We start from the raw sequence: 15,038 nt of genomic DNA on the forward strand, positions 1-15,038 counted from the left end.
ACAATAAATACATATTAATTTAGTTAAAAAAATTATTATCTCCTATGTTTTCTTATTTATTTTTTTAATTCATTAAATCCAATCAATTATAATAAATTAATTATATCAACTAATTGATTCAATCAATTATTTTCTAATTTACTTTTTGAATTCAATAAATCAAATAAAATTAATTATACTAATTATTTGTATTGACTAATTGATTTGATTAATTCTTAAAATATTTTTATTTGATTTATTTTATTTTTTTAAATATAACTAATTAGTTATTTAATTTTATTAGGATAAATATCAAATTCTATTTCTAATATAAAAATACAAAATTTTATTCATTCCATTTTTATTTTACCATATATGCTAGAAGAAAATATCATTCATTTACCAATTACTCTTTCATTGGGTAACTTTTACAACAATTTTTTTTCTTTCTATGAGGCGTCGTCACAAGAAGGCAACTATCATGGTCACAAATTAGCACATATTCTTCAACTCCTGTGCTCATCATTCAGAGCAATATATGATATCCATTAAGCATTTATAGACTATGGTGTTATCATGTTTGCATAAATAAAAAAAATTCGTAATTAAACTTAAGTCATTTACCTGTTTGTGTGGTATATTGTAGTGTGAAATTACTTTTAATTTGTGTTGTACAATGATATTATGGTTTAATTTAAGCTTTTATTTTAGAATTGTGTTATGATTTTATCTCATCATTTTCTCTTAGATAATAAGTTGATGTATTTTTATTTATTATTATTGAAGCAGATGTGATATAAAATTTGTAAAAAGAAAAAAAACTTACATTCAATTTATTTTATTGTATTCTTCTATTCTTCTATTTTTTATTTTTTTATTCATTTTATTTTCTTTTTAAATATCATATAATTTATTACAATTTATATCAATTAATTAATTATAATTCATTATATCAGTTAGTTTAATTCATTAATTTATAATATACATGATAAAATAGATCATTTGTTACTTATACGTTTATTTTTCTAAAATCTAAATCTGAATAATTATATTTTCAATTTTTGTTATGAACAAAATATTATTAATAATGAATAATAATTAACCACTCATACTTTTAATCAAAGTGTTTGGATGATTTTTATATTTATTAATATTAATTATTGATTATTTTTTCATAAATAAATTATATTATAATTTTATGTTAATTCATAATTGATTAATGATTAATGTTCATGAAGCTATGTTACTCTAAATTTTTTATTTTATAAAGATTTTATTTAAATATAATTTTTTTAACATAAAAAATGTATTATTTTTAATAATATCATAATTTTATATTTTTTAATTATTCTAAATGAATATTTTATCAAATACTAATTAAAGTCATTCTTCCATTTGCTTTTACTAATCTATTTTTTAACTATTATATAAAATTAAAATCGTATTAATAAATTTAATATTAAAGTTAATTTGGCTTTTTATTATTTAGAGTGTTTTTCAATGAATAATTTTATACTCTTTATTTTTTTTCCAGTTTTATTTTGAATTTTAATTTAGTACTCAAAGGTAGTGAAATTCCGTTGATACTGAAATAAAGTTACAAAAAGGTCCATAGGGTAGAATAAGTAAAATAATGTGATACTCACATTGCAACATCCAAATGAAACAACTTAAGATCTAAAATGTTTATCTTTCTCTTTCTCGCCGTCTATTATATTATCTATTCTATCTATTCTATTATATAAACATTGAATTTTCACCTTTAATAATAGAATCAACGTAGTATACTTCTGCTTTATTTTGTTTAACTCATTAAAGTCAATTCATTATGATGAATTAATTATATCAACTAATTTATTTGAATAGATATTTAAGTATCACATAATTTAAAATTATGTATATTAATTATTTGATTTAATTTTTATGATATATAAATTTAAGTAATAAATTAAAATAAGATAATTTATTACTTATTTAAATTGAATACAACAAATATAAATTAATTTAGTTAAAAATTTACAATTTTCTAATCTTCTATACGTAAAATGACAAAACAAAATTATAAAAATAATCTTTTTATCACTTTTACTATTTTAATTTTATTTTTTTTGCTTTTTTTTATGTATAATTTTATTTTATATTAACTTTGTTTATTTAATAATAAAATATACTCATATTAATTCTATCATATAATAATATATTTTTTTCCAATATTAACCAAAGAATTAATAGTTATTAACTACATCTAATAGAATGACTGAGAAGTGAGAACTACGAAAAGTTAATCCATGTTCAAAATGCTGAAACAAAGAAAAGAAAACAGTGGATATATGATTAGAGAAAAAAGTATAATAATAACAAAATATACTAAAACTGAATTTTTTTCTTCGACTAATAAAAGTGAGGTGTTAATTCCTCGTGAATTCATTTTTTCTCCAAAATGAAATCACTATTTTCTTCTCTAAATTTATTTTAGAAAAATATATTTATTATAATTATATTACAATTAACATTTAACGAATAATACATAATTATACTCATTTAGAGAAATATTTTTATTATAATTATATAAAATCAATATTTAATACATTATCAACTAATAAAAGTGAGGTATCAATTCCTTATGAATTCATTTTTCCTCCAAAATGAAAGTACTATTCTCTCTTCTAAATTTATTTTAGAAAATATCTTTATTATAATTATATTACAATATTACAATTAACATTTAATGAATAATGCATAATTATAATAATTTAGAAAAATAAAATAAAGTCCAGTAATTTATCTTCTGACTACACACGTGTATAAAATAACTTTTAAGAAAGAGTCATGTATAATAAATACGGTCGATTATTGTAAAATTGTATACTAATATTGATATAATATTATTTCAGATATATATTTTACAGGTATCAAAGAAAAGTGTTGAGTTATTTTTTAGTAGATTTAAATTAGTTATTGTTTATTAGAGAATTTTGTGCATTAAAATTCTCTAATAATTTATTATTTATTTTAAGCTAATTTTGATATGTTCTTATTTGACAGTAAAACAACATATAAAAATTTATTGGTGGGTCTAAGTATTATTAAGTTATTTATGGTCACATTGAGTATATATGTTTGATTTATTAAAGAAAGTAGATTACTAAAACCAATTAATAGCTATTTTCGAGTTAATATATTTAACACTAGCTTAAGAAAAAAATAAATAATACATAACATGTTTTATTTTTATTAATCAAATTATTATAAGTTAAATTAATCTTAACAAAATAATTTAAAATTATAATTTCAATCTTATCACGTGCATAACATGGGTTAATACACTTGTAAAAGATTAAAATTGAGTGTATTTAACTTAATAACAAAAATTAATTCATAAAATAAAAAAATTATCTTAACACATTCATTTAAAACGGTTACCTTTCTAATATATTATACGAATTATTATAATTTAAATAGTATTTATATTTTTTGTTTTTTTTTTGTTTTTTACAAATTGCAATGAAAGGATATTATTTACACAAAGAATAACAAATAAGGGCAAAATTTTAAGAAACTAGATTTTTTTTTGAACGAACATAATATATCTATGAGAAAAACTAAACTAAACCCAGTGATATCCCTAATAAATAGTAGAAAAAAATGTAGTTTAATTATAAACTGGAGCTTGTTATTTATTTACTTCTGACCCCTTTTTTAAATTATTTTATTCATTTATGTTAACTCACGAAAAAATAAAAAATAAAAAATACAAACGGGTCAAAATGCATGTCATCAAAATCCGTTGTTCTTATAGTAATCCCAAATTCCAAGGTACCGTCACAAATAATAGTAATAATAATAATAATAATAATAATAATAATAATAATAATAATAATAATAATTTATATGCTAAATGACAAATAAGGGAATCTGGGAACTAACAGAAAAATTGAAAAGAGAGATGCATGCTTTGGAAATTGGAACAAGTACAATCCAAAAAAGAAAAGAAAGAAAAAATAAATATGTGGTCCACATGCACTGGTTTATTATGGCACCTGTATTATTGTGCAATACTTAACTACAAGAACACGAACACTCTATCAAGGGAATGGCAACGATCTTTTTTAAATTTGTGCGTGGAGTAAATTGTAAAATTAGCCTTTTAAAAGATTATTTGTCTTTTAAAATGCTCTTTGAAAATTTTTTTAATTAAATTATTTTTTAAAATTAATTTTTTTTAGAGTTCATCTATAGAGGCACATATTAAAATTATAAAATAAAAAAGTTTTTTTTTGAAAAATATAAAAAATTTAAGAAAAAATCATAAATTGATCTTTAATTTTTTTATTAGCAGATATTTAAGTTTTTGAAGATTTAAAAATACATTTAAGTTTTTGACATCTTCAAAATTTAAACATATCGATCCCTGAGTCTAATTTGTCTCATTTTAAAAACTTTTTACATGTACATTTGTATCAATTAGGTAACTACAATAGGAATCATATTTGATTTTTTCGTTGGGTATGACAGACCCAAATGAATATAAGAGATCGATATATCCAAACTTTGAAAATGATAGAGACTTAAATGTATTTTTAAATTCTCAAAACTTAAATGTTCGCGAATCAAAAGGTCAATGATCTATTTATCATTTTCTCATTTAAATTTTCAATACATTTAATTTGTAGCCATTAAATAAAAATATTTAAAACTTTTTATTATTGATAAATTTATCATATCTCTTTAAGACATATATTAGCTAAATCTTTTTTGTATGGGTGACCTGATTACTTTCTTCTATTGCTGTTATATCTTGTTATTTTTCTTTTGTAGTGTATTACTTAATCATGATCATAATACATGCAGCAGGTTTAATTTGCATTTTGTTGATTGGATGTCACTAAAGCAATTTTTGTCTTGAGCCTTCGTTTTTGTCTCGAGGAATATTGGCCTATATCTTGTTATTTTTCTTCTGTTTTTTTTTAAACGATGGAACTGAATTTTTTCACACATAATAATAATAATAATAATAATAATAATAATAATAATAATAATTATTATTATTATTATTATTATTATTATTATTATTATTATTATAAAAATCATTTTAAATTTTGTCTAACATCATTTTTAATAAATAATTTAAATTAATAGAAGAAATTATAATTAAATTAAACTTAAATATTCATAAAATTTTATTTAATTATTTTTATTAAAAAATAATTTTTTAAAAACAAAATCTTTAATATAATATGTTGACTCAATAACTAATTATTTAATTTCTAAAAATCTGGGGTGTTATATCTTGGCTCCAACAGTGGCTTGTCGTGGCCGTTCTTCATATGTGTGTGTGTCTCCTCTTTATATTTTTACTCTATCGTTCCAATATGTATCTCGATGACACTCTATTTACTCGTTCAAAGCTTAACACGCTTAGGGAGCGACGACACAATATTCCTCTTGACTAAGTATTGGCATTTCACTTGGGCTGCTACCGAGTTATATGTAACCGCAAATTTGTTGAATGTTGAGTTGGAAACTTGTTCTACAATTTCGTATATCGAATAGCCTAGAGCAGAGTTCGTTGATCTTGTGATGCAATTCATCTTACCTCTGAATTGTGTTTGGACTTTCCTGAACTTCTGGTAAATGTACACCTGTTGAAACTGAGCTTCTATTGAGGATTTTGTTGCACACGGTATGACAGTGTGAAAATCTGCAGTATCCGATTCTCTCTCTCTTTGCTCCCTGCTTTCGAGGCAATTATCGTATTGTTTGACGAATTGGATAAGTGAGATATTCCGCATAATGAACTTGTTAAAAAACACATGCATGCTCTCACTCTTTTGTGTGCTTCTCATCCCGGTCCAAAAGTGGTGATCGAGATAAATTGAAATCCATATATGACAACCTTCGTAAAGCTCTACAAAAAATACCTAAATCAGACTATAATACACCCAAAAACATGCAATTTACACATTTGCTGCAGATTTTAAAAGACATTACCTGAAAGTCACTTGTTGTCCACAAGACCATACTTCGTTATAAAATCATTCCAATTCCTATCAAATGATTTTTTAGTATGAGAGTTCCAAACAACATGGCTCATTTCTTGTTCAATTTTTAGGTGTACCTAGTAGCTGTTTAATTTGCTTGGAATATTCTTAATGATGCTCTAAATACACCAACGGTAAATTATTGTGGGCATACAAGTCTCGATAGCTCTTTGCATTGATGCGCATTGATCGGTGAGAATCTTTTTGGAGCATTTCGTCCCATGCAACGAAGCCAACATTCAAATAACCATTTGAATGATTAAATATCTTCATTTTTCATCAAAGCACATCCCAAAAGCGATGACTGACCATGGTGATTCATCTCGACAAAAGAATAAAAAACTAGATTATACCTGAAACAGATTACGACAAAGCAGAATTAAAATCGTTAAATACACCCAAATAATAACTGTCTATACCAAAAAACATGCAATATACACCTCTGCAGCAGATTTATAAAATAACATTAATTCAACATCATAAACCAGAACAACATATTACCTGTTTGCATTGTAGGTGGTGTTGAATGAAATAATATCTTTAAAATACTCACAGGCAGCCCTGCTCCTTGCGTCCGTCCAAAAAGCAAGCTTAATCGACTGATCGTCTTCGAGTTCGAGCTCGAAAAAGAAATTCTGATTCTTCTCTTTCATTCTTAATAAGTATTTTCCGAATTCTTTTGCACTCTCTAGTTTCGAAATATTTCGCACTTCTCTCGTAGTGTAATTTCTCGCATCTTTTTTTATAAAATTTAACTCGCAGTGACCCCCGAGTACTGCCACAAATGATTGGTAAGTTTTGTTTAGTCTAATACCGACTTTCTCGTTATTCTCTATTGTACGACGCACGGACATACTTAGTTCCTTGTGCTGTTTAAGCATCTCAGCTTGATTTGCACAACAAAGATGTGAATGATGCAACACAACCTTGGAAATGATCCAAACATCGATGTCCTTTAATATGTGTATATAAATTCTTGCAGGACAATTTAATCCTGCTGAGAGGTTTGTCTTCTCTGTTGGAGATATTTGCGATTTCCATTTTTCCTTTCTGCTATATGTAATCAATTGATTCTTAATTTCATTTCTCTTCTTATTTGTACTCCGAACTCTTGTAGAAAAACCTCAGCTTTCGAATAATTCTTATATAATTTTGCAACATCTTCAAGGGTGTTAAAAGTCATCCCAACTTTGAGAACAAACTGTTCATCAACATCACAGAGTGGCTGCAAAATACACCAAAAAAGTCCAAAATACACCATATTAAAACAGGCATAAACTATAGAATGCAAATACAACTATAAAACCATTATAAAAAATAACAAAAATCAGATTAATGAATCATCGTCAAATAGAAACTAAAACAATTCAACTAAAAGAATAAGATAATTCACCCTCAATTAAATGAAAAGTCATAAATTGTAAATACACCCAAATTTTCTTAAGGTACACCCAAATATTCCTGATTTACACCCGAAAGTCTGACATAAAATGCAGAAAATTCATCAGAACTGGTACGTTACATTCAATTCAAACAACAAACAGTGAATAGCAAATTTTATAGGCAAGGTTCACAATATTATTCGGCTCCACAATCATAAACTACTAATAAAAATATTAACTGGAATTAAACCTCACCTCAGAAACTTCATTGGATTTAAATTCAAAATCCATTTCGCTCTGGTTTTGCTGACAATCTGAAGTTGAATCATCCATTATATTCAAAACGATTTCAGAGCTTGATTTCAGAAACAATGAAAATCGAGAAAAAGGAAGAAAGAAAATACAAAGAGAAACACACGTAAACGACGAGGAGAATGCAAAGAGAAACACATGAAAGAGATCGAAGAGAAAAGGCAAGAAAATGCAGAAGAAATTTGAAAAATGAAATGAAATCCTTTTGAAAATGGAAGTTATATATTCTCGCACGTTGATTGAAAAATCTGTTAAGAAACGCGTGGACTAAACGTGCCAGAAAAGGCACATTTTAGGTATAAATGAGTATATGAATTTGTAAGACGTGTATAACAAAAACACTTGTATGTGGAGATTAATTCTTTGTACTATTAGAATTTAGAATTTAAGATTTAGAATTTAGAATTAGTCAAATATTAATAAAAAAATAATAGATTTTATTAGTAATATAACTTAATTTATTTTTTATTGTTAAATATAAAAATACTATTTTAAGTTTTGATTAATTCTATTAAGGGTGCACATGAGTCGGGTGAAATCAAGTTCACCATGACCCGAATCCGACCCTAAATAATGATCGGGTCTACTTTTAAGATCCTTATCCGATTCTAGACCTGGTAAAATCATACTAGTTTCGGGCCACACTAAAACTTGGGTGAAATCCGAGTCTTGATAAATGTTATGTAATAAAATTATGATGCACTCATTTATAAAGAAAAAAAAATACTTGTTGCAAAAAAGTTGATAACCATATTTAAACTTAAATTTGTTCATAAATTCTAATTTCATACTTTTTTTTATTTATTTTCTAATTCAACAAATGTGATTAAAAACAAACAATAATCTTATAATTAATATAACATAATAATAAAATTAATTTAAAACATATATATCTTTTTAGTAACCCTAAGATGCACATGGAATAGGTGAAACTAGGTTTGCCTTAATTTGAACCCAATTCTAAATAATGATCCCAACTCTAAATAATGATCGAATCTATTTTAAAATCCGTACCCAATTCTATACCCAATAAAATCACACTAAAATCTTCCAACTAGCCGGCTCATGTGTATCGCTAAATTCCACTATCTCCTCCCACTCCTTCCTTTTAGTGTTTTACATGCTACACAACTTTCAAATGGGAGAAAGTTGATTAAACCTTAACCTGAAATATTTGATGAGTCATATTTGACGTGACAAGGCACTGGCAAGGAAGAAAGAAAGATAGTTGCTTGAAAAATATATTCAATAATTCATAGCAGATGAAGATGAGATAGGTTTTTCACACTTTACCAAAATCTCAATGCACATCAACGATCTCAGTCTCAACACATACACACTGCCACACTGGTTTGCATTTTACACTCAAACAACTTTTTCATATACTTGCATCCCACTACGACTTTTCATTTCAATATATCAATGACTTTGAATGTAATTGAAGAACATTATTTAATCCTTAGTAATTGTTTCTGTTAGGGGAGCGCAGAGATCTTATTAAGGAAATGGACAAAATTTCTGATCTGCCAAAGATAATCCTGCATGACATTCTTTCAAGGTTGCCTTACGAAGATGCTGCAAGGACCAGTGTTTTGTCCAAGGCTTGGCATGAAACATGGTCCTCATTCCCCATCTTGGTCTTCCACGGCTTTGACCAAGGCGTGTTCTTGCGCTTTGAGGATACAAATGATCCCCTGAAGATACAAGATCACAGAAGGAAAGTCAACAACTTCCTCAACTCTGTGGACAGAACACTTGTTAGGTTTCCACCACCACGGCTTTGCCATCAAAGAATTTAACCTGAGTATGATGTTCTTCCATCCTCGGTTCATGCCACATCTCGTTGACCGGTGGATGAAGATAGCAGGTGAAAGTGGTAGTATTCAGGTGCTAAAGCTTGAACTTGAACTTGCTGACTGTTTCTTTGGATGTGAGTTTGACTCACGCGCGGTTGATAATTATTACTACTTGCCACCAGATGTACTGAAAGCCAAGTCATTAACTGAATTAGTGTTGTCAGGGAAGATTAGAGCAGACAAATTGATTGTAAATCACAGAATTAGGTTCCCTATGTTGCGGATATTGTCCTTAGTTAATGTTTATTTGGGACATGAACAAGCGCTTGAAGATCTCATTTCTGGTTGTCCTATGATTGAGGACTTAGTATTGGAGCCCTGTGTTGGATTGGAAAATGTAAAAATACATGATTTGCCTAAGCTAAAGTCTGCTAAGTTTTCTGGATTTCGTGAAATTCATGTTGATGTGCCGAGTCTAGAGTATCTTCATCTTGGTAATGACGAATTAGAGTTCCCTTGTGATATCAGTATAGACAAGTGCAGAAATTTGAAGGTGTTTCTTTTAGGGGCTGTGAGTTCTGTTTTTGTCTCTAACCAATGGTTGCTTGAACTTTTTGACAAGTTTCCTTTCCTTGAGAGGTTGGAATTAAGTGGTTGTGTTACATCTGAGAGCCTAATGATCTCCAGTTCTCGCCTCAAGGTTTTGTCCTTCGAGGCTTGTGTAGAGTTGAAGGAAGCTAGGATCGATGCGCCGAATTTAGAGTCATGTAGATATTCTGGACAATCCAGCCACATGCCAGCAGCTATGTCTTTTGTGAACTGTTCAAATCAGGTGGATTTTGATGTTGTCTTGGCAATAGAATTTCGTATTATGGATTTGAAAAGGCTTAGGGCATTTCTCCAGAACATAGCACCAAGAAATGTTATGGTATCCTTGTATCTTGGAATCATGAAAGGTTCATCTGTAAGTGTACATTACCAAATTCTGTTTTAGTTGCTAAAATAAAACTTTACATGCAGAACTTTGATGTCATTTATGTTGGAATTGTATTTTGGATGAGCAGATTGTGTTCAATGAAGATGTACTACAAAATGTTCAAGTCCCTTTGCCAAGGATCAAACAATTGAGGTTATTGGTAGCTGAAGAAACTGAAGAGTTGTGTGTGCTTCTTATCAATGATTTGTTTTGGAGCTTCCGTCCTGCTATTATTTCTTTGAACCTGAAAGTATGCAGCAGAATATTCCTTAAGGTTTGTCATTGATTCATTGCCCCTTAACTCCTGATTTGATTGTCCAATGCATGATCAATTTTTTCAGTGGTTTGATTCGTGAAAAAACAAAAATCATGTGAAAGATAATAAAAGGGTTAAAGTAGCCTTCTAAAGATTTACTAAGTTGAGAAAATTGATAAATTGTAAAATAGTTTTGTTTTTGTTACATATAAAAGACTGACATGATACTATGTAAGATTATCATCAATTGTATTTGCCAATTTTTAAAATCTAAAGGATTTTTTTGTTATTTTAGTTGTTAGTTCTGAATCTTTCAGTTTCGGTAGCTTGAAAATGTTTGATAACTCTATTCTGAGTGCTATTATGTTAATTTATTATCTAACAATACATATTAAAAAATGAGAAAGTTTATGAACCAATTCTATATGCAGTAAAGTAGCCAACTTTTTAGAAAATTCTGATTTTAAATCTTAAAACTAGTTTTATGTTTAAAAAACACGTATCCTTCCACTCTCTTCACCTCTCTTCTCCTCTTCCTCCTATCTTTTTTTTCTCCTTCTTCTTTCCCTCTGCACTCCCCCTCTCTCCATATTGGTTCTTCTTCTTCTTTTCCGGATCACCTTTTTCAAAGTTTTTGTACAATAATTTTAAATATTTCTTTTTGTTGTGTTTTAGATGTGTTCTTCTGTTAGATTAAAAATATTCTTTTATAATGATTTTGAATGTTTTTTTTTATTTAGTTTTAGATGTGTCATTTGTATATTTTGAATGTTTTTTTTAAATAAAAAAACATAAAAAAATCAAAACATAAATTTTTTTAATTAAGACGAGCACGACAGAGGGATGACCGATAACAACGTCGGAGAAAAGTGCACGGCGGAGGAAAGCAAACGTACGGCGGAGAGAAACAAAGGCGTGGTGGAGGGAAGCGCACACACAGTAGAAAGAAGCGCATACATGGAGGAGGAAAGCGCTGCGAAAGGAGGCGGTTTTTTTTAGAAGAAAGATGCGGAGTGGGAAGGGAAGAGATTAGGATTTCAGATAATTTTTTGTTTTTGCTGTGATAATAAAATTGACTTTTTAGAATGAATTACATGTTGTTTTTGATATTTTCTGAACCTCTTTGTAATCCAACGAATAATTGGTTATAATTGGCTAGTTATCTAGAAAGACTATAAAAAGATTTATTTACATCTTCTTAAAGCATATAGGGAAAATTATCACTGTGAATTTTTTTATAAAAAAAATATATATATAATTTTGGATGTTCTTATAAAGATGTGTAAAACGTCTTTTTATAAAGACATTTATGTGTCACATTATTATTGAACGTATTATACTGATTATAACTAATTTTTTTATAACAATAACAATAAATTTAATTGTTATCAGATCCAGTCAAACCGATCAATTTATATAACCTATTGGATTATGATTTTTTTTTTGTTTTCGTTTTAAATAAAAATCAAGGATATATTTATCTTTTTATCAAAAAATTTAATCATGATTCGATTTAAATTGTGTAAATCGATTAGATCAAATCGAGTCTAATAATTATAATACGAATAATTAGGTTTATTATTATTGCTATAATAAACTGATTTTATTTTGGTTTATAAAAAATAAATTATTAACAGATTTAATAAAAATATCTAATAATATCATTACATGTAAACATCTTAAAAAAATATATTTTTAATGTCTTTATCAAAATAATATCTTTACAGTAAAGTAATATACAGTGAAAAGTTAAAGATCTAATTCTAGTTGTCAATTGGCCAAATCAACAACAGCTATTATTGGAGAAGCTAAGGTGCAACAACGAAGGAGAGGAGTGCAGTTCAAGTCAAATGAAATGTTGGTGGCGTGATTTGAAAGATGTCAAAGTCACAAGCTCTCCTAAGAAATATGAGAACCTCAGTGATTGTGAAGCACTCTTGGATTCATTGCCAATAAATTTTTCTTCCCCGGATCTGCAGCTTAACTTTCAGTTAGAGTGGGACTCATTACGGTAAGACAATATAAAATTACAACTGCAATTTTTTAGGTCGTTTTTATTTTTATTTTTTTCTTACCTTCTTTGTGTTGAACTGTTGATGAACCAGTTGAAAGTAATTGATATGTTCTGCTTTAACATTCACATCGAAATTTCATAATGCATGTTGTTTTAACTTTCAACTATAATATAATAGAAAATTTCCTTTAGCATAAAAAATAAATTATTATTAAAAATAATATATATCAGAATAATCAAGCTTGCTTGTCAAACAAAGATTTTTTATCAAAATAATTAAACTTATAAAAGATTTTATATTAAAATAATCAAATATCTTATTCCAGAATAATCAAATACTTTTTACAGCAGTACACTCAAACTATTTTTTGTAAATAATACATAAATATTTTTATTTTTTTGTGACTAATAAATATTATTTATTAACTAATTAATGATTGATTTCTGATTTCTAATATCTACGTAGTATTTTGGGTAGATTACTTAAATAAAATAAATAGCAATTAAAATTATTTAATACAGTTTTCACGAAAAAAATTACCCATATACACTTTTTTATAATTCTATGTAGCGGTTTAAGAAAATAACAAAAAACTGCTATAGGCTAGCGTATTTTTCATGCAGTACGTGAATGATCAAAAACGCTATCAGGTGTAGAATTTCTGAAGGAGGTGAAGCAAGTATGAACCGTTGGAAGCACCAGCGGTTTATGATAATATGTTTTTCAGTATTACACTATGTAACGGATTATTAACATGTTTATAAAAGGTATATGAGTAATAAGTGTCTTTTTTTATGTTGTTTTGGGTATATAGAATTTGTTTTGGTATTTTATTGTATTTTTTATTTGAGTATGCCAAGAACTAATGCATCATTATGACTAATCTATCACCATGCACAAGATGAAATTTAAATCTTTAATACGAACTAATGAGTTAATAACTTAATTTTAATTCATGTCATTAATTAAGCTAGATTAGTCTAATTGTTAGCACATCAATTCGTATTGGAGATTTCAATTTCGTCTTGTGTATGGTAATAGATTAGTCATAACGATGGATTAGTTCTTAGCCGACCCGAGTAAAAAATACCGTAAAAAACTAAAACAAATTTTATATACCTAAAATAACGTTAAAAAAAAAAGACATTTGTTGTCTATATACTTTTATAAATGTGTGTATAATTTGCACTACAGAATACAGCAGATTATTCTAAAAAATATATTAACATAAATTGTTGTCTTCTCCTGTGTGATTTATGCTTGTTTCACCTCCTTCATCTGATCATTCACATGCTGCATGAAAATCTAGCGGTTTATGTTATTTCTCAACTCTAAAAATAAGTGTATATAGGCAACTTACTCTAAAAATAATGTATTTACAAGTATGAATATATTCTCAAAAACTTTTATCAAATCATATCTTATTTTAATTTAACATATGCTATAATTTTTAAAAAATTATATTTAAAAATTAATTTTAATAAACTAAAAGTAAGAGTTTTACCTCAGCTAACCATCAATTCTTACGATTAATATAATGAATAAATAAACAAATATATTAATTAACTCAAATACTTGTCAATAGAAACTATAATAATCCTAATATATGTTAATAAAATCTAATAATATTTTCATCTATTTATATCAACCATACATTAGAAAATTACCACATGCATAGTCAAATCGATCTCTCCTTGAGGTTTGTTATTCCCTAAACCTGTTAAAGCAAGAAACGATGATAGAATTAAAGGCTATATAATTGTAATTCATACAATTGCAATGCTACAACATTACCTGCGGGTTATTTATTTGCTTGGCTTGGATTTATATTTTCACCTAAACTCAACTCTTTTGGCAGCAGTACTTCTCTGTCCGGCGGTGGCATCAACGACCGGTCCTAGCGTCAAGTAATGCATGCTACATTGAGGATTCATGATTTGGTTTCCCAACAATACATTATGAAGATACCAGGTCCAACTGCAATCGAAGACCTATTATGAATCATTGCTTGTGGTTGTTGCATCCCTAATGTTCTTCTACTATGACTAAAAGCAGAAAAATTAGCATAATAATTTTGCATATTAGATTGAGATGGTGATGAGTAGTTCCTAAAGCTTTGTGTGCATTCTGATGCCCTCCTAAAGCTTCGCTATTGGAGAATTTCTTGTTAGGGATATTTTTTTAAGTATATGTTAATTACTATATTAAATTAATAAGACGAAATAGACTTACTAAGTTGATGCCTTAAAATTTTAAATTAAATTATATATCTTCTCGTTTT

At 27.2% G+C, this 15,038-nt stretch overlaps 1 protein-coding gene across 3 annotated transcripts; it reads left to right on the plus strand.

Moving 5' to 3' along the window:
- Window positions 1-8,929: 8,929 nt before the first annotated feature.
- LOC112708744 (uncharacterized) lies at window positions 8,930-15,038 on the plus strand. Of its 3 annotated transcripts, none has more exons than XM_025760682.3 (5): window positions 8,930-9,064; window positions 9,194-10,474; window positions 10,575-10,760; window positions 12,536-12,753; window positions 14,616-15,038. In XM_025760682.3, exons 2-5 carry the CDS (start codon window positions 9,521-9,523, stop codon window positions 14,656-14,658), a joined length of 1,401 nt encoding a protein of 466 aa, XP_025616467.2. In that variant the 5' UTR covers window positions 8,930-9,064; window positions 9,194-9,520; the 3' UTR covers window positions 14,659-15,038. The 3 variants fall into 3 exon arrangements, with proteins under 3 accessions (XP_025616467.2, XP_072058422.1, XP_072058423.1); XM_072202321.1 differs by having other exon boundaries at window positions 14,619-15,038; XM_072202322.1 differs by having other exon boundaries at window positions 8,984-10,474; window positions 14,619-15,038.

This window comes from Arachis hypogaea, chromosome 9 (assembly GCF_003086295.3).
Source record: "Arachis hypogaea cultivar Tifrunner chromosome 9, arahy.Tifrunner.gnm2.J5K5, whole genome shotgun sequence".
Classification (NCBI taxonomy): Eukaryota; Viridiplantae; Streptophyta; class Magnoliopsida; order Fabales; family Fabaceae; genus Arachis; species Arachis hypogaea.

What these genes read in the sequence shown, in the direction of transcription:
- LOC112708744 (XM_025760682.3), top strand. Translation starts at nt 9,521, where the DNA reads ATGATGTTCTTCCATCCTCGGTTCATGCCACATCTCGTTGACCGGTGG. An exon ending in GAATCATGAAAGGTTCATCT is followed by an intron (nt 10,475 to 10,574) that starts GTAAGTGTACAT and finishes TTGGATGAGCAG; the next exon opens with ATTGTGTTCAATGAAGATGT. An exon ending in TTAGAGTGGGACTCATTACG is followed by an intron (nt 12,754 to 14,615) that starts GTAAGACAATAT and finishes CTCTTTTGGCAG; the next exon opens with CAGTACTTCTCTGTCCGGCG.